The 26,671-nt window shown below is 40.0% G+C and overlaps 1 protein-coding gene across 3 annotated transcripts; it reads left to right on the top strand.

Moving 5' to 3' along the window:
* The first annotated feature begins 452 nt into the window (after positions 1-452).
* PFDN4 (prefoldin subunit 4) lies at positions 453-11,390 on the top strand. 3 transcript variants are annotated; one of them, XM_063297034.1, is made up of 4 exons: positions 453-607; positions 6,275-6,382; positions 7,334-7,474; positions 11,015-11,390. In XM_063297034.1, exons 1-4 carry the CDS (start codon positions 584-586, stop codon positions 11,144-11,146), a joined length of 405 nt encoding a protein of 134 aa, XP_063153104.1. In that variant the 5' UTR covers positions 453-583; the 3' UTR covers positions 11,147-11,390. The 3 variants fall into 3 exon arrangements, with proteins under 3 accessions (XP_063153104.1, XP_063153102.1, XP_063153105.1); XM_063297032.1 differs by lacking the exon at positions 453-607 and adding an exon at positions 630-813; XM_063297035.1 differs by lacking the exon at positions 453-607 and adding an exon at positions 5,814-6,191.
* Positions 11,391-26,671: the final 15,281 nt, after the last annotated feature.

Here is a 26,671-nt window from a genome sequence, read left to right as displayed (position 1 = left end):
GTCTACCATCCCTGGGCCGCAAAACGCCAGGGGAGTCCCAGATGGCAACACAGAAATCTGCACTATTTGCTACCGGAGTTTTGCAGCCCGGATGCGCTGGCCCACCGAAAGACTCAATAAAACAAATTATAAGTCATTCCAAGGCAGCTGCAGAGATGTGCCCGTGCGCTGCACTTGACTGGAAAAAGAAGTTTCCTTTAATCTAGCTTGCAAAACGCAAGGTTGTTGTTTTTTGCCTCTCTCCTCTTCCAACCTCCGCATCATTAACAGAGCCGCTGCGCCGTCTGCCGGTTCCTGCCGGCATCACAGCCAGTCAAAGAAGCTTCCCACCTCCCGCTCCTGCCGGTCGACAGCTCCTCCTCCTCCTTCCCTCTTTTGGGCCATACCAAGCACCACTGAGGTGGGGGGAGTTGACTGCCGACCGTCCTCGAAGATGCGTCTTTCCTCAGGCTAAACGCTGAAGCCGCTTCCTTTCACTGCGACCGGGACGAACAGGCGCAGAAGACAAAGCGGGACGGGGCCTCAGCCAAGAGTGAGTGGGGAAGCTCCCCATCGAGAAAGAGTAGGTGGTTTAGTCCACAACATGGCGGCTACCATGAAGAAAGCGGTGAGAGGGCCAGGCAGGGAAGGAAAGCGAACTCAGGGCGGAGTGGCGGCTGTTCTATTGGGTTACCTTCCCCCCCGGCGATGCTTTCGCTGGCGTTTTCCTCAGTTGGAGCTGAGGAGCGGGAGGAGGCCGGAGAGCGTCCGGAGGGGAGGCCTTGGGCCTGGACAGGCGGAGGCCGTAAGCGGCGTGACCTGCCCGAGATGGAGGCGCGTTGAAGGGGCTGTTAAGGGGAAGGGGGGAGCTCCATTTTTTGCCCTGGAACAGCCTGAGGCGAGCGCGGCGTCGGATAAAGCGGCCTCTCCTCCCAACCTGGCGCCCGCCGCGTTTGGAAGGGGCTGCCTTGGGCAGGGCGGAGGCGGGGCCTCCTTCGGGGGCGGGGCACTTGTACGGCCTGCTTGCGTCTCCAGAGGGCGCTGTACAGCTTAGGCTGAGGGGGGTTGCTGGGAGTTGTGGGGCATCGGCCTCTGTAGTGTCACGTGATTCTGGCTGCTGCCGGAACCTGGCTCAGAAAGGGCAGGAAGAGGAGACCACAAGGAAGTCCTAGGCTAGGAGGTTGGGAAAATTTCCCAGAAAAAAGGCAATGGCGCACCACTTCCTGACTAGTCCCAAGCAGATAGATTGTCTGGGAAATGGCGAGGAGTCCAGCTCAACTGAAAAGAGGATTTATTTTATCTTAGTTTTGGAATGTGTGCAGTCTCCGCCTCTTACAATGTAAAAGTTTTATCTTATGGTGTAGACTTCTGTAGGCTACAGCATTCCTACCCCATGTGCAGCACCAGGCTGATCTTGTCTGCGCTTGGAAGTCAAGCATTGGGGAACCTGGTCAGTGTTGTCAGTGGGGTCATTGCAGCATTAGGTGTGTGCTCTGCCCCTTTGGGGTGTATATGCACTATTGTGATTCGGAAATGAAACCCAGTTTGGGGTAGTGGTTCAGATGCTGGACTGGAAACTGGGAGACTGAGAGTTGTAGGCCTCCCTTGGGTGTGAAAGCTGGCTGGGTGACTTTGGGCCAGGCACACACACTCAGCCCAACCTACCCCACAGGGTTGTTGTTGTTGTGAGGAGGGAGCATCAGGTATATATGTCGCCTCGAGTTGATACAAATATAAAGGTGGGATAAAAATCAAATCAAAAAATAGGACAGGGCTTGTGTGGCTGTCTGCCCCCCCCCCCCCGTGACCCCATGCCACCAGACCTGGTTAATACTTGGTTAGGAACAAGGAACTCTCATAGCTGTAAGCTGGACTGGAAGGTAAGAAACCCACAACATCCTGGAATAAAGCAATCACAAATTGCTCACTACCCAAAAACCCCTCCTGGGTTCTGTACAAGAAGTACCCAGGAATTGAGTTCATTGGCTAACACTTCCTCAAGCTAAGCCTTGATTTAGGAGACTTTATCCTTTTGTTAGCCCAATATTAGTTTGTTTATTTGGATTTTTTTCCCTGTGCCTATGTGCTGCTGTTGCTGCTATAGGAATAAAAGGAGCCCTGGTGTTTCATGCTTAGAAAGTATTTCCTGTTTTGCATATTTTCTATTTACTGATCCCTGCTTTGGGTTTGAACTTACTTCAAAACAGCCTCTGTGTTGGCTGCCTGCATTTTATTAATCTGGTTTTAAGAATAAGTCATGTTGTATTGCAAAAACATTACTTTAAAAAAAAAAAATGATCAAACCCAGAAGCTGGGTTGTCCTGATACAAGTTGTCATTTTACTTTCTGGCTAAAAGGTTATAAATAATAAAAAGTTCAGCTTTGTGACTTTAGGGACAGAGGATAGAATCTTGCTTTAAAGATCAAAGGCATAAAAGGGAGAATATAAGTTTTCAGATATTCCTTTCCTAATCATTTGGTTATTTGCTTAGTTTTATTAGGCAAAACTGATTTTTCAATAAAACTAAATGCTTTTATAAAACTTTTTAATCAGTATTCAAGGCCAGTTTCAGTCAAGGAAAATAGGAGGAAGGAGTATTAGGTATGTTTGCTGCCTTGAATTATTTATAAAAATAATAAAGGCAGGATAAAAAAAATCTAAGAAATATAAAACTGCTGAGCAACAACCAAATGGCAATGCATTAATTTCTTTACCATCCAACTAGCATAGTATATAAAACAGTCTTTGTAGTCTAAAAGGGAGCATGAGGTTGAAAAAATCTGCATTAAATTATCAGGCTAGCACTGATGCTAATCTTGGGATTATTTTTCTGTGCTCCAAATTGTTGGAACTGATTCACTCTTCCATCTTTATCTTGTTCTTCTGCCCTTTTTATTTGACTGCTTCTTTTTTCCAAGCAGTCGAATATTCTGTGGCGCCCCTGGTGCTCTCTGAGCTTGGTTATTTGCTTGTAGATGTTTCATGACCTGACTAGGTAACACCATCAGTGCTAGAAGGGAGTGGGGTGTGCTCCCTGTTTATATATGGTAGCTTGCCCTGCCAGTGTTGGTGGGGGTGTGGTTTCCTCCTTGGTGGTTCCTTGATTAGGGTATTGCTTTCTGATGTTAATCCCTGTTTATCTGGGTGTTGGCTGTGGGAGAGGATGTGTTCTAGTCTTTTTTTGTTTCCTTAGTTTTTTGTTATCTCTTTCGAACAGTGTGTAAATATGGTTTATTTCTACATGTCTATTGATGGCTGGTTTGTCTGAATGCCAAGCTTCCAGGAATTTTTTAGCGTTTTTGGATTTAGCTTGGTCTAGGATGCTCACTGTGGTTGAAACTGTGGTTGTGTCTGTCCATGTGTTGTGTGATTAAGGAGTTTTCATGGTGCCTTCTGACTGCCAGTTGGTGTTCATGGATGTGCTCTGCTAGTCTTCAGCCTTTCTGTCCGACATAATGGCTGTTTCAGTCCTCACACTGTATGTTGTAGATGATTCCTGTTTTTTCTTCTTGGGCTACTGAGTCTTTTGGGTTACTTAAGATGTTTTGGAGGGCTTTAGTTGGTTTGTGTGCTGTGGTGATGCCGTGTGGTTGTAATAATCCGTTGGTTGTTTCTGAGATGTTTCTGATGTATGGCAGTGTTATCCTTTTCATAGTTTGTGTTGGTTATGCTGTAGTGGGTTGAGTGGTCAGGCACTTTTTGATAAAGTTGAGTGGGTATCCATTTTGCTGGAAGATGCTGTACAGATGATCTGTTTCCTTTTTCTGATGTTCTGGGTTGCTGCAGTGCATAAGTGCTTGTCTGAATAATGTTCTTACGCAGCTCCTCTTGTGGGAGGTTGGGTTGTTGCTGTGGTAATGGAGCACTTGGTTGGTGTGGGTTGTTATTTGATAGACTATCTACATTTTCTGAAGGCACTGTAGTGGGGAGTTGATAGAATATTTGCTTCCCTCTTTGATATGTCCAAGCTTTTTTGTAAGTTCTTTGGCTATGATGTATGTTGGGGTCCCTGGTAATGATACAATTGGACAAAGAGGTGTGTTGGGCTTGTGTATTTTTGGGTGTCCACAGAAGCGTGGGAGCACAGGTCCGCTGCTTTTCCTCCACCACTGTTCTTTTGTGATCTGATCTTTCTTGGGTAGGTCATTGAGGGTTCTCTTGATCAGGTTGTCCAGTTTCTGTATTGGGTTGGTGTCTACTGGGATGTAGGTTTCTTTGTCCTCCAGTAATTCTTTGGCTTTCTGTATTTATTGTGCTTTCTTCATGATAACCGTAGGTCGGCCTTTGTCTGCTGGGAGGATGGGTTGGTTTGGTCCTTCTTTAGGTCTTTGAGGACTGCTCTGTCCTCTGCTTTCAGTTGGTTCTGCTTCTGTGTTCTTCTGGCCTGTGGCATGATTGTCTGCCTTATGTTTTCCTGGGTCTCTGTGGCAAGTACTGTGGTTTTAAATGCTGCTTCCAAGGCTGCAAAGAATTCTGACTGATTAGCATTGTCTTTGTTATTGTTGAGGCCTTTCTGGAGGATACTGTGTTCTTTGGTGGATAGTGGGCGGCTGGACATGTAGACCACCCTTTTGGGTTCAAGTGCCTCTTTGCTTCTGGGGTTTAGCTTGAATAGTTTGGTTGGGAGTTTTGTTTTCCTTTTTCCAGCTTGTCTTAGCGATGGCTTCTTGATGGTTTTAGTAGTCCTAGAGTTGTAGTCTTCTCTGCTTAGATTTTTCTTCTCAAAGAAAAGAGATCCTTTAATGTCTTTTTCATAGGAGTTCATTTCCAGGCTTCAGATCATCTTCATTGCTCTTTTTGGAATTTGTTTTCAGTCTGACTGAATCTTTAAGATGTGGTGCCAGAACTGGACATGATATATAAAGTGGAATCTGGCCAAAGCAGAATGATTCCCTCTGATGACTTAGAAATGATATTTCTCTTGCTACAGCCTAAAATTGCATTAATTACTTTTTTTCTTTTTTTGGAGCTGCATCACACTGCTGACTTATCTTTAGTTTGCTAGCAGTAGTTTTCCAATATCTTTTTTATACATATCACAAAATCAGATCAAGTTTATTACAGCCCTGAGGCCAGATACACATACCACATACTCCCTTCCTATACCTGTGCAAGTTTTTTTCTTTATGTTGCTCACTAATCCTGTGATTATGTTTCCATTACAGTTGATTTGATGTGTATTTTCTATTTTTATGGGACATACTGTTCTACTTATTCATAAGTCTCACCCCTCTGTTCCCAGCCACATCAATGTAAAATATTGACATGGTTCAACTATAGCATGATAACCAATCAATCATATTTATTTGGTCAATGACCAGCAAAATTTAAAAGGAGAAAAGCAAAGTAAAACAAAGAAATACAATAATATACTACCAACTAATAAGATCTATCACATAATAATATAGCGTTCACTCTGCTATTACTATATTAATACATTTGTTACCTTAGTGGGGTGAGCCTAGAACATTAGGAAATATAAAATAAAAGTAAAAATATATATCCCCTGACAATTTGTTAATTAAGATATTTCAAATTTAAAAGTACTTTTTAAAACAGGGAATTATTAGTCTGGTTTTGTCTTATTTTCATTGCAGCAACACAGAATTTGGCAACTGTACATGTAATGTATGGCTTTAGATCCTGAAGTAGATGGTTCATGTAAAAATTATCTGGATACCCACGGAATGTAGCTACTAGGAGAAAAATGTAGATTGACCTGATATACTTGTAAAATTTACAGTGTAGCAGTATATGTGAGATGGTTTCTACTTCCTCTTCACCACATGGGGAGATATGCTAGCTATCTAGCTATCTAGCTAGCTATCTACTATGGCATGATAACATTAAACCATAATGGGGTTTGCTTGTCTTTTATTGTAACGTCGTATGTGACATTATCCATTGTATTTAGCATTATGTACAGACTTAGTTATTTTGGCTTGCCCAACAAACCATCACTAAATATGCCCTAGCATGGTGTTATATGTGAATCAGGCCACTATGACTTGCTTTGTTTATGATCTCAGGTGTTTCCTATGGTTACAATTGTGTATGCAAATATCCTAAGGAGCTTTCCTTGTACTCTCCCTGTACTACTTGTCTGTCAATGTTACACTTTCATTTGGTTATCATCCTGTCCCTATTAAGTATGTGATCACTTCCTGTCTTAGAAAATAATCTGGTTGTTCTCTGACAAGCTGAAATAATGGTGTGTATGATGTACTCTAATTTAACTGAAAAAAGCAGATTATTGTTCGCATATATTTGTGGAGCTCTTTTGTTTTCGTGTAGGCAGCAGAAGATGTTAACGTTACTTTTGAAGATCAGCAGAAAATCAACAAGTTTGCTAGAAACACCAGTAGAATTACAGAACTAAAAGAAGAAATAGAGGATAAGAAGGTAACTGGAATCAGGCAGTACCAAAATCAAATAAATAAATACAATTTGTTGCAAGGTTAATTGGCAAAAGCCTGTTCACTACAGTCCAAAGCCTTATGCTTTTGTTCATTTGTATGCCAGTGGTATTTGGGAGAATTGGCACTGGTGGAAACAGTAAAAGCACATGTTTCTCTCACTGACTTAGCAGAGTGGGAAGAAGTGTGTTGCAGAAATATTTCTTGTACGAGGTTATAATATTACTGGCATACATTTCTCCCTTTGGCACGTTTTATTGTTTGATGTGGCTTAAAATTGGCCACTGAAGTTTTAAGAGCTGTTGGGAGTTGAATGGTGTACAAATGTAATTAATTAATTATAACCTCAAGATTGTAACTCATTTTTTTCACAAAATTAAACATGACCATATTTTAGCTTTCCCTTGCAGGAGAGATACAGTATTCCAAACTCTTCCAATATTCTGGCTGTCATCCTCTACATCTCTTTTAGCACAGATAGCTTTTTAAGGATGGGCCAACCACAAGCCCATCCAGCTAAGAGAGTATTTTAAATCTAAGTAAGGACTTTGTCAAACCTATTAAGACTGTGTGAAGATTCAATTCAAAAGCAATTCAGTCAAGTCACCAAATTGATTCATGAGATTGGGTGTTTCAAAATCAGTTTCAATCAGCTCACCTTGCAGAATCAAATTGACAGTTCATATGCCACTAAAACCCATCGCTGTATTTTAATCACTTAAATTCACCTTTTTCATTGTTGAAAGGCAGTTAGTAGGGCTAGTTGGTTCTGTTCTTTTGAATTGTTGTCCCAAAGCTGTTTCATAGATGGTCACAGCCAGTTTAGAATTAAAAAATATATGCATGAACTTACAATGGTTCATCCTATGTTGAATCACAGTGCATATCATGTTGATGGCTAAACAGGTGGGAAAAATAATTCATTTCTTGAACACAGAAACAGCTTCAGAACTTGCAAGATGCTTGTGATGACATCATGATACTTGACGATGATTCATTACTGATACCATATCAAATTGGAGATGTCTTCATTAGCCACCCCCAAGATGAAACAGAAGAGATGTTGGAGGAGGCAAAGGTACGTTCTGTTCCTTATGCTATTTCTGTGGCTCTCCTATGGTATTACAGCAAGAACAGAGGGGGAAAAGACTGGCAAATACTTTCACAGGTAGTCTTCTTTCCTCTATTGTATCTAGTAATGAATTACTTGTTTTTCTTGCTCCCAACAATTTATCAGCATCACAGTTCAACGATATTGATCTTTTGTTGTTGTTCAGCCTTTCTGATTGCTAACTTTCTCAGCTAGGAAAACCATGACTTGGCAATGTGTATCTTTGTCATCAGTACAATGTCTCTAATATTGAGCATAAGATTGGTTTTTGCACTCTCATTTTTCAACTTCAACAAGAGATTCATGAAGACTTCCTTCTTTCCAGCCACTAAAGTAGTATCATCAGCGTATCTGTATGTTTTCTTTTCCTGGCAGTGTTAACACCATCTTCTGTTCTAGTCCAGCATTTCTCATAATAAATTCAGCATATAAGTTGAATATATATTGTGACAATATTTAACATTGGTGCATTGCTTTTCCAGGTTTGAACCTATTAGTGGCTCCATATTCCATTCTAACTGTTGCTTCCTGGTCCACGTACAAATCCATGCAAAAAGTGTTGACCAGATAAAGCATTAATGCTAGAGTAACATTAAAACACAATCAGTAATATATACATAAAACCTTCACATTGGGTAAAACGTTTGTCAGTATGTGGATAAGGTGGTCTGATGCACTCATGTTCTTAAGAGCTGTCCATAACTTGTGGTCTTCCTAGTCAGAAGCCTTAGTGTAATCAATAAAGCAAAAAGAAAAATGTCATTTTGGAATTCTGCTGCATTTTCCATTATTCACTGGATGCTTGCAGTGTGACCTCGAGCACCTCTTCCATTTTGAAAACAGTTTGGATTTCTGATAGTTCCATGTATTTTTGAAGTCTGGATTGTAATATCTTGAGCATTGCCTTAGCCTCATGTGTGATAAGTGCAACCATTCAGTAGCTTAAGCATTCATTATCACTGATTAATCTTTTTTCAATCCTTTGGCCATTGCTGCTTACAAACTACAAGCAGCACTTTAATAACATTATCTTGCAAGGTTTCAAACAGTTCAGTTGGTGTTTCATTAACTCCTGCAGCTTTGTTGTTAGCAGTGCTTTCTAGGGCCCATTAAGTCACTTTTGAAAACATTTGACTCTATCTTGGTGATTGTGCCTTAATATGCACCAGTGATTTGGGAGGCCTTTTTTGTATGGTTCTTCTGTATAATTGTGCTGCCTCTTCTTTATATCCCCTTTCTTCAGCAAACCTTGCCTATCTTTTATCAGGCCTATCTTTCCATTAAAAATTCCTTGATTTCTCTAATTTTCTTAAATAACCCTCTCATCCTATTGGTGTCCTCAGTTTCTTTGCATTGCTTATTTATTCGTTTAGTTATTTATTTACAAAGACTTACAGGCTGATTTCAGGCTGACTGCCTCTGAGCAGTGAAGAGTCAACAAGAATAAAATAAAACAAATCTGCTACAATACATACAATGGTACATCAACCAACAGTGCCGTTTTCATGGGGTGGCATCTCATTCTGGCATCAGAGTTGTGCCTCTAGTTCCAGAAAGTCTAATGGAATTGCCAGCTCTTTACAATCTTTGGGAAGGCAAGAAGGGAAAAGTTCCTTCTTGCCTTGGGAGCAGTTGTTCTGTTTGAGGAGAGCCCCCCAGAGAATACTTGCTTCTGGAGGCCTTTCTGTGAGAAGTCCCAATAGGAAGGGACCTCAGTTGGCACCTTTAGTTTGTATGCATTGGGCGGACAGATTTTACTTGCAATAGGCCATCCCAAGGACATCCAGGTATTTAGATATAAGTCCTTATCTTTTCTTTCTCTTTTCTGGAAGTAAGTATTTAGCTGGGTAAATTTTCCTCTGTTGCTTTTGACTTCAGTTTTTGCTTTTCATTTTGTCTTTCTTTGCTTTTTTACAATGCAGAGTATTTTAATGGCTTCAACTTAATTATATCACAAATTTCAGTCCAGGATTCTTCATCATTCTCTTTATCAGATCTAGTCCATTATATCTGCTCTTTACTTGTATACCCATTTGAAATATTGTTGAGATCCTATCTTGAAGACTTCATAATTTTGTGTGCTTTCTTCGGTAGGGATTTTTTCAAGAAGTAGTTCATTACCTGAAGCAGTGTCATCAATATTCTTTCTGAGATAGTCTGTACACTAGAATTCTCAGTCTCAGGAAGAAAGTTATTTCTCTAAAATAGTTTCATTTAGGAAAGAACTGCCAATACAGTTTTGGATTAGAGCTGTAGGGTTGCCCTCTGCCATCCTTTTTGTCCATGACAGTTAGACTGTAAGTCTATATGGATCTCCACGTTCCATTTGCAGATACGTAGCTAGATTTCACAGAGTTGCAGGATCAAGAGGCTAATAATCACAGAGCCCTTTTTTCATCATTCAGCAATGATGGTTTTTGGGAATACTGGAGCAATGCATCAGCATCAAATCAGGTTTACTAACCTCTTCATGCACATACACGGTTCAAAAGTGGGCTGTACACTAGAGTTCCAAATGTGCATTAAAGATTACACAAAGCAGTACATTATTACAGTTTCACTTTTCATTGGTCTGTTTCTCTGATCTTGTGCAAGGAAATGCCAGTGATATGGGCCAAAATACTTACGATATATGAATATAGGAACATTTCAAATATTGCAAAATTCCTTCTGAGAGAGCATACCTTGTAACATTACCCAGCCATTCTGTAGATCCTGATGTCACAATTTAAAGCCCTTCGTGGCATGGGACCGGGTTATCTGAAAGACTGCATCTCCCCAATTACATCAGCCCACCCCATCAGATCTAGCAGAGAAAGCATGCTGAGGGTGCCATCAGCTAGGGATGTGCATTTGGTGGGTCCCAGGTGTAGGGCCTTCTCTGCTGTGGTGCCCACTCTGTGGAACATTCTTACCCCCAATATTAGATTAGCTCCGTCCCTTTTGACCTTCTGGAAGTCCCTCGGGACCTGGTTATGTCACCAGGACTGGGGCTCCCAGGGAGCCGGAGACATGCTTAGATGGCTCCATTGCTGAGTTAGCTATCCTTATTCTCTCTTGCCCGGAGTATGTATATTTGTTTTTTATCATATTTATCTTTTCATATTTGCTTTCATATTTTTTATACTGTTTGTTTATTTAGGTGGTGTTTTTACTGGATTGTTGTAAGCTGCCCAGAGTCGTTTTTCTGTGAGATTGGCAGCTATACAAATTTGATTAAATAGATAAATAAGTTTGCTTGGTGTTGATAGTCTAATAAAATAATAATTGCATTATGAAAGTTGTCTCTTAAAGAATTTTTAAAAATATCGGGATAACGCTTCATACCTCTCATGAAATGAATTGCAATTCATGAAAGTTTAAGCTGTAATAAATGTGCTAGTCTTCAAGGTGACACAGAATTTTTGTTGATTTTGCTGCAACAGATTAATGTAAATACTTTTTTTGAAGGGGTAAATGTTTGCTTGAAATCATTACTTACATTTTTCCTTTTCTTTCTTTTGCCAGAAAAACTTACAGGAAGAAATTGGAACTTTGGAATCGCAAGTGGAATCCATCCAGAGAGTGCTATCAGATCTTAAAGTCCAGCTTTATGCAAAGTTTGGCAACAATATAAATCTCGAGGCAGACGATAATTAAATAGCAATAGAAATAGTATTGGATGTTTTTGTACTAATTATTTTTGCTTTATAGTCATTTTTTGAGAAACCCCACTTCCTTTAAATTACATTTTTGTTGCATGTATTTAATTAAAGAACTCTTTATTTTACATACTTAAGCTTATTTATATGTTTAAACAAACATGTCCAAATTCTATGGTGTGTTATTAAAGGTGGGTGCTTAAAGGTTTACTGAAAAAAATAATAAAGCTCACGGAAATACATTCTTTTTTTGTGCCTATTATATATATTTTAAAAAAACACACATTTTTAATGTTAGTACGAAATAGTTCATCTAGAACAAGCGCAAGTTAGAAATCAGTTTAATATTCAGTAGAAATTATCTCCCAAAATGCATATTTGAAAGAGATGGGAAAACTTAAAAATCAATTGGCAGCCTAATTCAGTTTTCATTAGATATGTCAGAGTTGTGTCCTATCATTCACAGTCAGCCTGGCCACACATCAGGTAGAAGATTCTTTCCAAAAGGAAAAATACGCAAAGCATTTGCATTCTAAAGTGTACGCTGCATTTGTTGATTTTCAAGTATCATTTGACTCAATTTCAAGGAGCAAGTTTGGAGCAATCTTAAACAAGAAAATTGACATCCTTTTGTAAAAGTGAACATTTGACTGTTAATTATGAAAAAACCCAAAAATTTCAGATGTTTTTCAAAAACAGATGAATGGACAAATGGTCAGTTAATAATCATATAGTTGAACAAGTTGACCCATTTAAGTATCTGTCTTCCAAACCAAGAGGACATTAAGCTCAAATTACCTATGCGGCCTTGAAGGTACAGAGAAGTGCTACAGGCAAGAATTTATGGAAATCAGGGAAATTTGCTCTGGCAGCAATCAAGCTATTCCAGGCCAAACCTACAGTGCAAATGATGTAAAGAACTGAATTAGGTCCATCTTTACATTTTACAACCTGTGAACGGATTCAGCTTTCCTTAGAGCTATAATTGGTGTTCCCAGATGTGTGTCTAATGCAGACTTGAGGCTGGAAGATTCGTCAAGCATTGAAACCCAGGCCTGATCCAGAATACTAACAATTTCAATCAGAGTCACCTTAAACCCTAACGAATTACTTCCACTCTAGTCACTGGAGAAATATAAAGAAAACTGGCACTTAATCTGTGTGCACAAGTTTACTGCCCATGGGCCCTCACCTGAATGCTTAAGTAAACTGGGATTTTAAGATTGCTATGACAATGGTTAAAGAAAGAGCTGATGTGGAACCTCAGAAGGAGCTGGCTCAAACCCCGGAAACCCATTGTCCATTAGTGGAAGGGTCTAATTGGCCTGGCCAACTGTTTAAATAATCTTATTTTTTATAAACACAGATGGGCCTTTCTAAGGGCATGCATCAATGCTTTTCCCTCTGCAATACTGGAGGGCAGATACAAGATTCCTTACTCAGAGTCTGTCAGTGTACAAAAGGGAAAATAGACTCAATGGCTTGTATTCTTTTAAGCTGTCCTTTTTATGAACAAGTTACATACAATATGATAATCCTTATTGAAAGGTTTAAAGACTGGATAATGAATTTTACCTCTGTTTATTACTAAAGAACACAGCCCCTAATATTTCAGCACAAGTTGTGAGATTCTGCTCTGAGATCAAGTGCCTTAGGATAAAAAAAATCAGGCTTAGAAGGGCAAAATTTACATTTTATTTACTTTTTTGCTTGTTTTAATATTGTATGCTACAAAATTATTTACTGCCTTCATCTTATTTCTTCTTACTTATTTTTAAGTGTACTTAACCAACAACTGTAAAGTGATAAAGTAGACAAGTTTCATAGATAATAGATTTTATAGGTATAGTTATTTAGATTAGCTTTATAGGTTGTATAGGTTCTTTGTTTATAAGTTTCATGATATGATAAATCTATTTACATATATACAACTGAATGGTTTATTTTTATTGTATTTTTTCTTTCAGTACTGGTTATAATAAAGTATTATTCTAAAGGAAATGTGATATAGTAGAGGACTGGATCTGGAGAAATAAAGGGGAATAAGGGCTTCTTTCTTTGTTTTTTAGGAAGAGATCTCAGGCATTTTTTGAAAGCTAAAGTTCAAATTTGGTGTCCCCCATGTGCATTGAGACTAGCCTAGCAAGGAATTCTGATAATTATCCCAAAATATCTGGAAGATACCCTCAGTGCATTATATTTAGGTATTTGGGTGAGATAGCCATTTTAAAATAAAAATTCTCAAGTGCCCTGTTAATGATGATAATGTCACACTTCCGCCATCGAAGTGCTATACTTCTACTTCTTTGTCCTCTGATATTGTTTTAATTGTCGTTTTAATTGTTTTTTGAAATCCAGGAATGTTGTAATTAGAGGGCAGAGCTAAATAGTTAAATATTAACACAGTTAAATATTTAATGAGCAATTGGAGAGAGAAGTTTGCTTTTGTGGTGCTGAGGACTATATGTATTAGTGGTATTAAGCCAACATGCATATAGAAAATCCTGTAATAATATTTTTTTAAATAAATATTTATTTAATTGTTATCCCACCTTATTTTTATAAATAAGGTGGCAAACATATCTAATACTCTTTCCTGCAAAGAACTGACTTTAATTCTTTGTACTTTGCAGCAAATGAAGTCACTGTTACTTGGACAATCCAAAAGATGGCACTAGAGTGCTGGCAATCCCCAGTCTCAAGAAGGAAGTTATTTCTTTAAAATAGTTCTATTTGGTAAAGATCTGCCAAGACAGCTTTGGATTGGAGCTATAGGGTTGTCCTCTGCCATCCTTTTTGTCCATGACAATTAGGCTATAAGTTTATATGGATCTCCACATTCCATTTGCAGATATGTAGCTAGATTTCACACAGTTGCAGAAGCAAGAAGCTAATAATCACAGAGCCCTTTTTTCATCATTCAGCAATGATAGTTTTTGGGAATACTGGAGCAACGTATCAGCATCAAATTAGGTTGACTAACCTCTTCATGCATGTACACGGTTCAAAAGTGGTGAAAGAAGATAGCATGTTCAATATTGGCCTTTCCAAAATTAACACTTAAATTTAGTTTTAAATTGAAACTTCCACTTGATTCAGAATTAGGTTTCTTCCATTTCTGTTCCCTATCAGTACAGTTAAATGTTTTCTTCATAGCAAGAAACTGGATGAACATTTTAGAAAGGCAGAACTATTAAATAGGCACAAAGGTTTGCACCTTTTGACTTCTCTAGATTTCATTGCTTGCATTTGAATAGCAGCTGAGTATGTGGCCTTGAAGTGTGCTGAGAAAGTATATTCAAAGCAAAGTTGAACTTCAAATGTTCTAGAATGGTGCTTTTGTAAATGCAAGTAACTGTTTCATATTCCAGAACTGCATGATGAATGTGGATATACCAACCCAGCCAGGATCTCTATCCAGATGCTTCTCTAAAGAAAGATGCTAAAACCCATATTGTGTATTACTGTGAGATATAAAATCTTTGAATGATCTTAAAATGTTCTTGAATTTGAGACAAAGGCATAGATAATGAGTGTTCACTGGTTGTAGGTTGTAATATTAAGCACTGAGTTGCAAGTGTGAATGAGATATTCCAAAGTAAATACAGTATGTCACGAGAGGGCAACTTATGTATAACAAGCTAGAGACACCTAACTGGTAACAAAAGCCCCAATAGGTGTAACTACTCAACCTTGACTGATCTCAAAAAGCTAAGCAGGGTTTTCCCTGGTTAGTAATTGGATAGGACACCAACCGGAAGAAAGGCAATACTGAGATGGCTTACATCAATTTCAAACAATCCAAATGCAATGTATCTTTTTTCCCAGTCACTTGGGAAAGAAATTGTGTGGTGACATTCATTCAAAGACAGAATCATCTTTGATTTCTTTGCTGTCAACCTTTTAGATGATGATGATAATAATAATATGCCAGTTATATATATTTTGTATTTCCAGTTAGAAATGCCACACTGAATGTCCTTTTTCTACCTTGGCTGTATTATTTTTTTTAATGTCTTTACCGCTACATTTTTGTTGCAGAGTATTCATCTCAGGATGGTCAGCTGTGCCTAATGCCTCAGTGATGGGTTGGGAGTGAAGCTTGTCTTGTCTCACAACCCATCATTGTCTTGTTGATTGAATATGTGTCACATGTGATGCTTGTAAAATTAGACACCAAGCAGGCTCCGGCCTGTGGTAACAACTAATCTAAGACAATTGTTGTCTGTGGTAACGATTAAGACAGTTGTACAGTCAGGGGTTGTGTGTGTTTACAGAAAAGTACATGTGTCAAAATAGAAGTTAACATGTCAAAAGGGGAGTACCACTGGATGACAGGCATCCCATCCATGCAAAATGGATGCTTAGCACATTTAACAGTTGCCTGATCTCAGTGCAAGAATAAATTGAGTGTTATTCTAACAAGCAGTACCATTAAAAACTTACAAAACCAGGGTTTCTCAATCAGGGTTCCATGGAACCCTAGGGATCTGTGAGAGGTCTCTAGGGGTTCCCTGGGAGATCATGATTTATTTATAAAATTATTTCAAATTTGGGCAGCTTCACATTAAAGAGTAAGTTTCATTCTTTACTTTTAGTTTAAGAATGCTGTTAATGCATCTATACAGGCCTACCCATAAAATGAATATAATTTTGTAACTTCTGGCCTATATTTGAGCCTGAATGTGCAGGGGTTCTCCAAGGTCTGAAAAAATATTTCAAGGGTTCCTTTGTTTCTCAAAAGGTTGAGAAAGGCTGTACCAAACAGGGGATTCTTGATTACATCATTTGGAATAACATCAAAAAACTACACTAATAAGGCAAGTATTTCATTGCACTCTCAACTACACCATTTCTGGTTTGGTTCCAGAAATGTCCATGTTTCACTGGGAATGCAGGAATGAATGTTCCCCGCTTTGTCTTCTCATTGAGTCAGGATGATAGAGCATCAATTGGAAGAAAAAAAAAAAACATAACGTGGGAAGCTGTAAAATTGTGAAAAGGCTGGAATATATTGTAACAGTTTCACAGCTGATAGTTCTTGCCTCTCTGATTTTGGATAGTGATTTCTTCTATAGGGCTATTGAATCAGTAGATAATGTGTGGTTCTTTAAAAAAAAAGTGACACAAAAAACTTTAGTTGAAATGTTACCTAATTGAATGTGAAACACATGAACATGTGAAACACATAGGAAAAGATTTGTTGCTTTTCTATAAATCACAGCAGCCCCAGCCAACACAGCCAAGGGTGAGGGATGGCATCCTCTAGTTTCTTCTTTAGTTATTGTTTTTATTATTGTTTTGTATTATTGTTTTATTTTATCATACTGTTGTTGTATTTAAACCCTCTTGCTGGAGAAGAAAATGTAAGCTGCTCAGAATTCTGTTGGATTGGAACGGCCTAGAGGCCCCAGGAATTTAAAACATACATATATGCACATCTACTTACCTACAATGATGGGAACTGTAATACAGTAACATCTGGAAAGCCAGAAGTTCCCAGTTCTGATATAGATTGTTTCAGGTAAGTTTTGCCTTTTTTAGACTTAGTACTCCCATCTGTAAAACAGCGATAATTTTGCTAACTTCAGTATAGGCTGGTGATGGAAGTTACTATTATTTGTGTTAAAAGATTTAGGTTCTCAATTACAGAACTACAACCATGGGGTTGCCACTAGGAAAAAAGGGCTGTATTATTTTCCAAATTAAATGCTACAAGTTAGCCAGTGCCATTATCACCATATTTGCCTCTCTAGGAGAGTAGATAAGTATGAGAGCATAGCACATGAAACACACAGGGTTGCCATTTTCAATGGAAATCCTATTTTATTTCTTCTCTAAGCCTTATTCTGAGTCCAATATAGAATTAGTGGAACAAATGAGATGAAGTCAGCACATCTCTTTGTGCTGAATAGGGGGCCTGCTTAAGGTTATTATTATAGGAGACTGACTTTGGAAAATGATAATCAGCTTCATTAGTGTACCTCTGGTCCAAATGGAGAAGATGTAACAGAGAAGTCTTCTTCAAAAGTTATTAAAACAAAATACATTATTCATGGGGGTGAATTTACATCATTGGAGGCTCAGACTGGTCATGAAAAAGTGAGTGTGATTTTTCTCCAATGGATCAATTATTCAGATAACTCACTAAATCATTCCTTCTCATTCCTCCCTCTCCGTTTTCTTCTAAGCATCCGGTATCTGGGCCGTTTGCATGTAGCTTGGCTGCTCTTGATCAGTTCACTCCTGGTTAGGGAAGCGACATATTCTAAAAATTAAAACAGATTAGAAATGGAAAAACTTCCATGTTTTTTAATCTGAAATTTGATTTGTTTTGGTTGTCAGAAAAGTTTGAGTCTTCCCTTTCCCTCCACTTCCCCTTCCTTCCTTCCTTCCTTCCTTCCTTCCTTCCTTCCTTCCTTCCTTCCTTCCTTCCTTCCTTCCTTCCTTCCTTCCTTCCTTCCTTCCTTCCTTCCTTCCTTCCTTCCTTCCTTCCTTCCTTCCTTCCTTCCTTCCTTCCTTCCTTCCTTCCTTCCTTCCTTCCTTCCTTCCTTCCTTCCTTCCTTCCTTCCTTCCTTGGAAGATAACCATGTTTGTCACCTTTCCAATGGGAGGAAATGGAGGAGAGGGCAGGGAAGGGGACAAAAAGATCACATTTTTATGGAGCAATGAAGCACGACATAGCTTTATTCTTGCATTTTCACTGTTATTGTTTTTATTGCTTAGTTTCATGGGTGATTGTTTTATCTATTTTTTAAATTGAAGATTGTTTTATTATTGCATACCATTCTTGGCTCCTTCCAAAAGAAAAATAGACTAATAATGGCACCAGCTGCACTGATTCCCATATTTGCCCAAGTGTCTTATTAATTCTCTCTTTCATTATTCAAATCCTTTAGTTTGAACAATATGCACAAGTGGGTTTCATGGTCACCAAGACTGGCCTCATTCACCCTGCTGCCAGGGCCATCACAGTGGGGAGGGGTGTCAAAAAGAACGAGATGGTAGTTGCGACTATGCTATTGAAGCCTCTTATTTTATGTCACTATGCTTTGACTTTCTTGACACTTGTCCCCTTACAGAGGCCCCTGTATGCTGCATGCAATATGCAAAAAGATATGCAGATTTGCCAAGATCCTATTCAAAACTGCAGTTTAAAGATGCAAGATTTCATTCTAATTTGAGATTCAAGAATTAAAGGCACAAGATTAAATTAAAATCTAACCAAATTCAAGATTTGATATGATAAAAGATTGATCTTTGGCTCTAATAGGGAAGCATCAAAATGTCTGCAGCTGCTTCATTTTGGGGCAGGACGAGGTGAAAAGAATAAGGATGGTTGAGGTTTGAAGGCCTTTAGTGTGACAATAAATCATAATCTATGAAATATTCCTATCTATCACCCAACTTTCAAAGTCTTGACCTTACTTCATTTAGCATGAGAGGTCTCCTGCCAAATAGAGATGCTGCTCAACTCAGTATTGATTGATAATTATAGCACAAATACCATGGAAAAACAAGTCCACCAAAAAGAAAATGTCAGGGATCAAATAATAGTTCTTATAAAATCTTCCACTCATGAAATTTCATTGATTTTATTTATTTTTATTTATTTATCTAATTCATCCCCGCCCATCTCCTCCCGTCAGAGGCCTCTGGGCGGTTTACAACAAGTGATTAAAACCATCACAATAATACAAAAAGTAAAATACAGTAAAAATACTATAAATAGAAATAAAAAATAAAGAATAAAAAATCCAAGCAATGAAACATCTAAAACAGTCCAAGTGTGGGAGGAGTGGTCTATAACAACCATCCCCATGTAGCTCTATTCCCCTCTCCACCCCAAGCGAGACAGCAGAACCAGGTCTTCAGACTCCGCCGAAAGGCCAGGAGCGATGGGGCCAATCTCACCTCCGGGGGCAGCATGTTCCGCAGGGCAGGAGCTACTGCGGAGAAGGCCTGCTTCCTGGACCCCGCCAGATGAAATTCTTTTGCAGATGGGGCCCGTAGCATGCCCTCTCTGCACAATTGGGTGGGACGGGTTGATGTAATGGGGAAGAGGCGGTCCCTCAGGTAACCTGGCCCCATGCCATGTAGGGCTTTAAAGGTGATAACCAACACTTTGAATTGGACCCGGAAGCAAACTGGAACCCAATGCAGCTCACGCAGCAGTGGTGTTATAAGTGCCCTTCTGGGAGCACCAAAAACAGCTTGCGCAGCTGCATTCTGGACCAGCTGAAGCTTCCGGATACTTTTCAAGGGTAGCCCCATGTAAAGCGCATTGCAATAGTCTTTCTGAGAGATAACAAGGGCATGAGTGACTGTTTGAAGGGTCTCCTGGTCCAGGAAGGGGCGTAACTGGTGCACAGCACATAGCTGCACAAAGGCTCTCCTGGCCACGGCTGCCACCTGCTCTTTGAGCAGGAGCCGTGAGTCCAGGAGGACCCCCAAGTTACGCACTGGGTCTGTCTGGGGCAGTGCAACCCCATCCTGAACCAGAGATGTTAATGTCCCGGATACAGAAGAACCATTAACCCACAGCCACTCAGTCTTACCAGGGTTCAGTTGAAGCCTGTTGTTCCCCATCCAGGCCCCCACAGCCCCCAGACACTCGGAGAGGGTGGTCACGGCATCACTTACTTCACTCGGGATGGAGATATACAATTGAGTATCACTTGATTCATTGGTTCAAGATGCTCTGTCTCCCATTGTAGCGTGTTCAAGTGGAGTACCTAGCTAGCCTTGTATAGGTATGGAAAAGCAGGGTTAATCTGGGAGATGAGAGACCTCAGGGAATACTAGAGCTGTGGGCTGGAAATTTAAAAATTTTCTGAAAAAAAGGCAATGGTGAATCACTTATGCCTTATTGCCAAGAAAACCATATGTGTATGTCAATGAAGTTACTATTAGTTGAGCTTCACTCAAGAAATACTTGACCTTGACCTTTTCCATAATAAAATGTTTTTGATTTTTTATTCTGTTTTTTCCAGACTTTATTTTTTTCATTCAAAAGTAAATTTCTCCCCTATTTATTTTATTCTGGAACACACATTTCATGGTATGATGAAACAAACAATTTCTCAGGAGCACGAAGAGCTAAGGTACATGACATATTTGGCTTTCTTCAGCTTTGTAAGAACATCCTGAGAGAAAAGAGATGAAAACTGGCATGATCTCTGGTTCGTACAGAGTTCATTTTACTTCACTTATGCTAATTTTTGTTTGATGTAAAGAGTGTATCACCATGCAATAATACCTTGAATCCCAGAAAGAGGAATATCCCCCTCCTCATCCAGTGAGTTCTCAAGGATACAACTCAAGTCTGCCCTCTCATCCAAGAACAGATCATCATCAGATAAACTGGCATTCAGTAGCATCAGCCAGAGACCATAGCCAGTTATGTCCTGGATCCCAAGAAGAAATTGGGGAGCCAGTAGCATCAATTGGCCTCAAATTTCCAATCCCCATTCTCCAAGAATAGCCCACACTCTGCCTCCCAGCACTTTATTACTACCTTGATCCTTCCCCCATCCTTTCTCCCCTCTAAACCCTGCCATCCACACACTCCCAAGATATTCTGTAAGGACTGTAGTCTTACTCCATTCTTCCAGGACTTAACTCATACTTCATTCCTGCATTATAAGTGGCTGCTTTCTGAACTAAGCCCTCAGCAGCCACTAATCCCTTCTATGTTCACACCAGCCACCCATCTATTCTCTCCCCACTCCTCTGTACCACCTATCTTCCCCTCTGGACCCCACTCTCATCCAGGTCCAGTAGAAGCAAAGAGCAGCCTCCCCCTCACTTTTCATTCCAAGGGGAAGCAGTGCATTATCACCCTTGTTTTCTTATTCAGAGGGTGGTTATCTCACCACTACTTCTCTTATCTGTCCTTTCTAAGACCAACAAACCAGCAGCGTTTGCCCTTTCCATCTCTGGCTTTTCCATATACCAGCTAATCCAGCTTCTCCAACTTCCAGGTCCTCCAATATGATCCTGCCTGTTCTTTCTAACTTTGTTTTGTGACACCCAATTCCTTGCCTACAGGATGGAGTTATAATGTATTATCAGAACTTCAACTTGCTGACCTTCTGGAGGATAACAAAAGGAAAGCGTGCATAAACTATAATTTAATAATTGAGGTCTAGCTTGACTATAAAAAAAGAAAATCAGCCTTTAATATTGTATCTTCTCTCCTTTCCTTGGCTTTTATTCAATTTACCAGTGTTCAGATGGATTTTTTTTTTAAAAACTCCATATCATCCTATTTCAGCCTATTAATTATCTATGAATTAATTGGTTTAAGCTTTAGTTAATTAATCTCTTGATTAACTCATAGCTCTCCCAGTTCAAATATGTTAGCTGTACAGTCAGTTATCTCAGAGATGGAACTTGATTAACTCATCTGTTAGTGTAGCAGTAAGCTTTTCAACCTGTCTAATTCTCTAATGTTGTCTATAAAAGTCACTTAAACAGAGTGTCATGCGCTGCCTGCCTCTGAATAATACTCAGACACTGGTTCGTGGATCAGGCTCTGATTTATTCACAGCGCAGTTACAGCGTCGGAAGAAAAAGCTGAGAGTGACAGGAGCGCGCCGGTGCGGGGTTTAAATACCCCGCGCCGGTCAGCGCCCCCTCACTCGCGGTCACGTCACCCCCCTTTGTCCAATACGTTGCCCTGCCGGTGGGTGAGGGGTTGTGAGGCCCCGCTGGCGTTCCGGGATCGCCCATCATCAGGTTTTCTATTCCTCTGGTGATTGCTGTCAGCTGGGCGATCTCCGATGTATTGGCGCTGATGGCTTGGGTGTGCTCCGTGATCCGTTTAGTTATTGTTTGTTGGCCGTTAGTCGTTGTGGGTTGATGGCTACTTATCTTGAGCCCCTTCACCTATTTCCTTGCTATTGTCATGTGTGCCATTGCGCTGATGGCTTCAGCTCAACGGCACTCATGACACAGAGGTGTTCAGTAATCTAATCTAAACCTGCAGTTACTAATCTGTGGTTTAGCAGATTTATCGATTGTATTAGTGATTACATTTTAATTAAACATTCATCTTTATAACCCCCCTTTTTTGAACTACTGAAGCAAGTACAAGATACAGCATACACCTTCACACACTTGATTGGGAAAACATTACACTTTTAATTTCTTTTTCTTTCGTTCATATCATTCAGGCGAGAACAAAAGTAATCCACCAAAATTTTAAATCATTTTGCCACCGGGAAGCCAAGCTTTGGGGGATAACTTTAAGAATTATGGAAAAATTGATCTCAAGTTCATGCTGGACACGTCCACAGATGGGTCCAAAAAGTTAATATGGTGGCTTTGATTTTATGGTTGTGGCCACCATCGTGACGTTTTTACCCTCTCCCATGGACATTTCTGATTAATGGCCTTTCAGAACAAAAACAAAAGTAATTGTCTTCATAATCGTGGAATAAGTGGTTGTTTACACGTACTCATCCTGTACCACTGTTTCGTGGGACTCTGGAGAAAAGAAATTGAAACTCATCCTCTTCTTACTGTGCTTGAAACAAATGTAGCCTTACAGACTGAGCTATTATTCAATTCTTATATGAGTGTGTGGCAGTAAAAGTTGAAATAATAAATTAATAAATATATTCCCAAGCTCTGTTTTTTCCCAAATGCTCAATTAACAAACCTGTGCAAAGCAGCAGCACTTCAGGGCAAGCAAGCTCCTGGACTCCAATCAATTTGAGACGGTCATTCTGCCTTGATACCTCCCATCAAGGTGGATTGTTTTGCATCAGCCAAACCCTTCACATTACCAGAAATGCTGCTGAATGTATTCAGAGCAGCTGCTTTTATAGGGCTCAGCTGCAAAGGGCTTCCAGTAAGTGTCCTTTGATTTGAACTCAATGTCTGGAGCTCTTATTGGCATATCCAGGTCTTTGAGATATTGTAGAAGAGGTTTCTCCTTGCCTTCTATCACTCTGTTTAACACCTCAGTCATGGCTTGGTATTGTCTGGTATTATCCCATCCAGATATAAACCCTAACCTTAACCCTGTTAGCTTCCAAGTCCAGATACGTTTGGCCAAGGGCTGCTACCTGTTAAGGATCTTCAATGCACAATCCTGTCCTGTTCAGACTATGAGACGGCCAGGCAGAGTTACTAATAAAATTCCTTATTGAATAAACCTCACAAACCCTATCAGTCCCTGTTTTCCTCAGGCACTAAGATTTGAATGGATGTTTCATTTTAACTGACGTCTCATCTGAAGCACCCTTTCAGTGATGCTCCACAGTGTATCAGGATGCCTGGAATTAATGGAAGGCTTGGCACAGTCAAGTGTAGAAATAAATTATAGCAAATTAAGGCCACCTCCCATTATCGACTGATGAGCAACACATTGACTAACAACTATCATAAAATTCAGTACTCATGTCAAGGGGGCTTCAAAATGGGGAAATGACAATTCAGCATTTTTTAAATAAGTCAGCTTCTTAATGACCATTTAGGTAACATACATGTGCAATGATGTAACACTTTATCATATAAGGGAGTAAAATGTAGCCAATGAAATAGATGCATTGTGTTAAGCTTGTCTTTGAAGCTATAACTACTGTAACCTTTTTAACCCTGTCATCTGTCTTGTGGTGCAGATCCTACAATATCATGGCTAATACATACATACAGTACATACATACATACTCTGTGTGTGTGTATATATATATGTATGTATGTATGTTCTCTTTGTCGATTAGTTATTTATTGGGCATGGAATTATTATTCCACAACACATCTTGTTCTGAATTGAACACTATGAGGGCTTTTGAGGATCTGGTCTGAAAGTATGCTGCTTTTCCAGTAAAGTGGCCATCCTTGATTCTTTGATGTTGTAGAGGAATGTATAGATACCTTTGAAAAAAGTATGCAGGAACAGTTAAGGCAAACAAAGCAAATATTTGTAGCTCAGGGTTGAACTGTGGAGTCCTTGGTGCTCTCCGAGCCTTGTTTTCTTGCAGACGTTTCATTGCCAGACTAGGCAACATCTTCAGTGAGAAGAGGGAGTGGGCCTTGCTCTCAGTTTAGATACCGTGGCTTGCCCTGCTTGTGTTGGTGGGGGTGTTGTTCTCTCCTTGGCAGTTCTTTGATTGGGCTGTTGTTTGCTGCTTGGTTGATTGCCTGAGTTAATAGTTCCTTGATTAGGGTGTATTGTGCTGTTTGATGGTTCATCTGGTGTTAATCCTAGTGTTGATCTTTGCATATCTGGGTGTTGGTTGCTGGCAAGGGAGTGTCCTGGTCTTTTGGCTTTTCTATTGTCTCTTTTGAATGGTGTGTAAGTGTTGTTTACCTCTATGTGTCTGTTGATGGCTGCTTTGTCTGAGTGCCAGGCTTCCAGGAATTCTCTGGCATTTTTGGATTTGGCTTGGTTTAGGATGCTCACCATTTCCCAGTTGAAACTATGGTTGAGTCTGTCCATGTGTTGTGAGATTAAGGAGTTCTCATCATGTCTTCTGACTGCTAGTTGGTGTTCGTGGATGCGCTCTGCTAGTCTTCTGCCTGTCTGTCCTACATAGTGGCTATTACAGTCTTTGCATTGTATGTTGTAAATAACTCCTGTTTTTTTCTTCTTGGGCTATTGGGTCTTTTGGGTTGCTTAATATGTTTTGAAGAGTTTTAGTTGGTTTATGTGCTACAGTGATGCCATGTGGTTGTAACAGTCTGTTGGTGGTTTCTGAGATGTTTCTGATGTATGGCAGTGTTATCCTTTTCATAGTTTCCATCGGTTGGGTTGTAGTGGGTTGGGTGGTGAGGCACTTTTTGATAAAGTTGAGCGGGTATCCATTTTGTTGGAAGATGCTGTGCAGATGTTATTTTCCCTTTTTCTGGTGTTCTGGGTTGCTGCAGTGTGGAAACAAAACCAACTGAAAGCAGAGGACAGAGCAGCCCTCAAACTCCTAAAGATGGACCAAACTATCATCATCCTCCCAGCAGGCAAAGGTCACACCACCGTCATTATGGACAGATCACAGTATATACAAAAGGCCAAAGAATTACTTGAGGACAAAGAAACTTACACCCCAGTGAACACCAATCCCATACAGAAACTGGACAACCAGGTAAAAAGAATTCTCAACAATCTCACCAAGAAAGGCCAAATTACACAAGAAGAACAGAGGTGGATGACAAGCAGTGGACCCATCCTCCCACACTTCTATGGACACCCCAAGATACACAAGCCAGGCATACCACTTTGGCCCATTGTATCATTACCAGGGACTCCCACATATAACATAGCTAAAGAGCTTACAAAGAAACTCAGACACCTCACAGAGGAGAGTGAACTTTTGATCAACTCCCCACTACAGTGCCTCCAGAAAATCAAAAACATAAAAATAAAAGAAGATGAGATCATGGTATCATTCAATGTTACAGCTCTCTTCACATCCATAGACCCGGCACTAGCAAAAGAACCTATGGCTGCAGTTCTGCGCAACACACCTGACCTAGCCAAATACACCAAAATAGAAATATCCAGGATAATGGACCTCATCAACCTCTGCCTTACAACCTGCTTCCAGTTTGATGGAGAAATATACCAATAGATCAAACGAACACCCATGGGATCACTGATTTCAGGACTTATAGCAGAGATTGTAATGCAGCGTCTGGAAAGGATAGCACTCCCACACATACAACCCAAAGTAGGGATCCAGTATGTAGATGACACTTTTGTCATAATACAAAAGAAACAACTGGAAGAAACCCACAAAACCATCAATAACATCTTTAATGGAATAAAATTCACAAGGGAGGAAGAAAACAACAACTCACTACCATTCCTGGACATCCTCATCAGTAGAGGAAATGATGGTAAGTTAGAAACACAAGTCTACAGGAAAGTTACCCACACCAACCAAGTGCTCCACTACCAAAGTAACAATCCAACCTCCCACAAGAGAAGCTGTGTAAGAACATTATTCAGATGAGCACTTACACACTACAGCAACCCAGAACACCAGAAAAAAGAAAAAGAACAGCATCTTCCAACAAAATGGATACCCGCTCAACTTTATCAAAAAGCGCCTCACCACCCAATGCACTACAACCCAACCACTGGAAACGATGAAAAGGATAACACAACCATACATCAGAAATATCTCAGAAACCACCAACCGACTGTTATAACCACATGGCTTCACCATAGCACATAAATCAACTAAAACCCTTCAAAACATATTTTGTTGCTGTTTATTTGTTCATTCGCTTCCGACTCTTCGTGACTTCATGGACCAGCCCACACCAGAGCTTCTTGTCAGTCGTCAACACCCCCAGCTCCCCCAGGGACGAATCCATCACCTCTAGAATATCATCTATCTATCTTGCCCTTGGTCGGCCCCTCTTCCTTTTGCCTTCCACTCTCCCTAGCATCAGCATCTTCTCCAGGGTGTCCTGTCTTCTCATTATGTGGTCAAAGTATTTCAGTTTTGCCTTTATTATCATTCCCTCAAGTGAGCAGTCTGGCTTTATTTCCTGGAGGATGGACTGGTTT

The sequence above is a fragment of the Candoia aspera genome, chromosome 3 (genome assembly GCF_035149785.1).
Source record: "Candoia aspera isolate rCanAsp1 chromosome 3, rCanAsp1.hap2, whole genome shotgun sequence".
Lineage (NCBI taxonomy): Eukaryota > Metazoa > Chordata > Lepidosauria > Squamata > Boidae > Candoia > Candoia aspera.
Note: the sequence above shows the minus strand (reverse complement) of the source record. Positions and strands in the feature narration are given on the sequence as shown.

What these genes read in the sequence shown, in the direction of transcription:
- PFDN4 (XM_063297032.1), top strand. Translation starts at nt 688, where the DNA reads ATGCTTTCGCTGGCGTTTTCCTCAGTTGGAGCTGAGGAGCGGGAGGAG. An exon ending in AAGAAATAGAGGATAAGAAG is followed by an intron (nt 6,383 to 7,333) that starts GTAACTGGAATC and finishes TCTTGAACACAG; the next exon opens with AAACAGCTTCAGAACTTGCA. An exon ending in AGATGTTGGAGGAGGCAAAG is followed by an intron (nt 7,475 to 11,014) that starts GTACGTTCTGTT and finishes TTCTTTTGCCAG; the next exon opens with AAAAACTTACAGGAAGAAAT.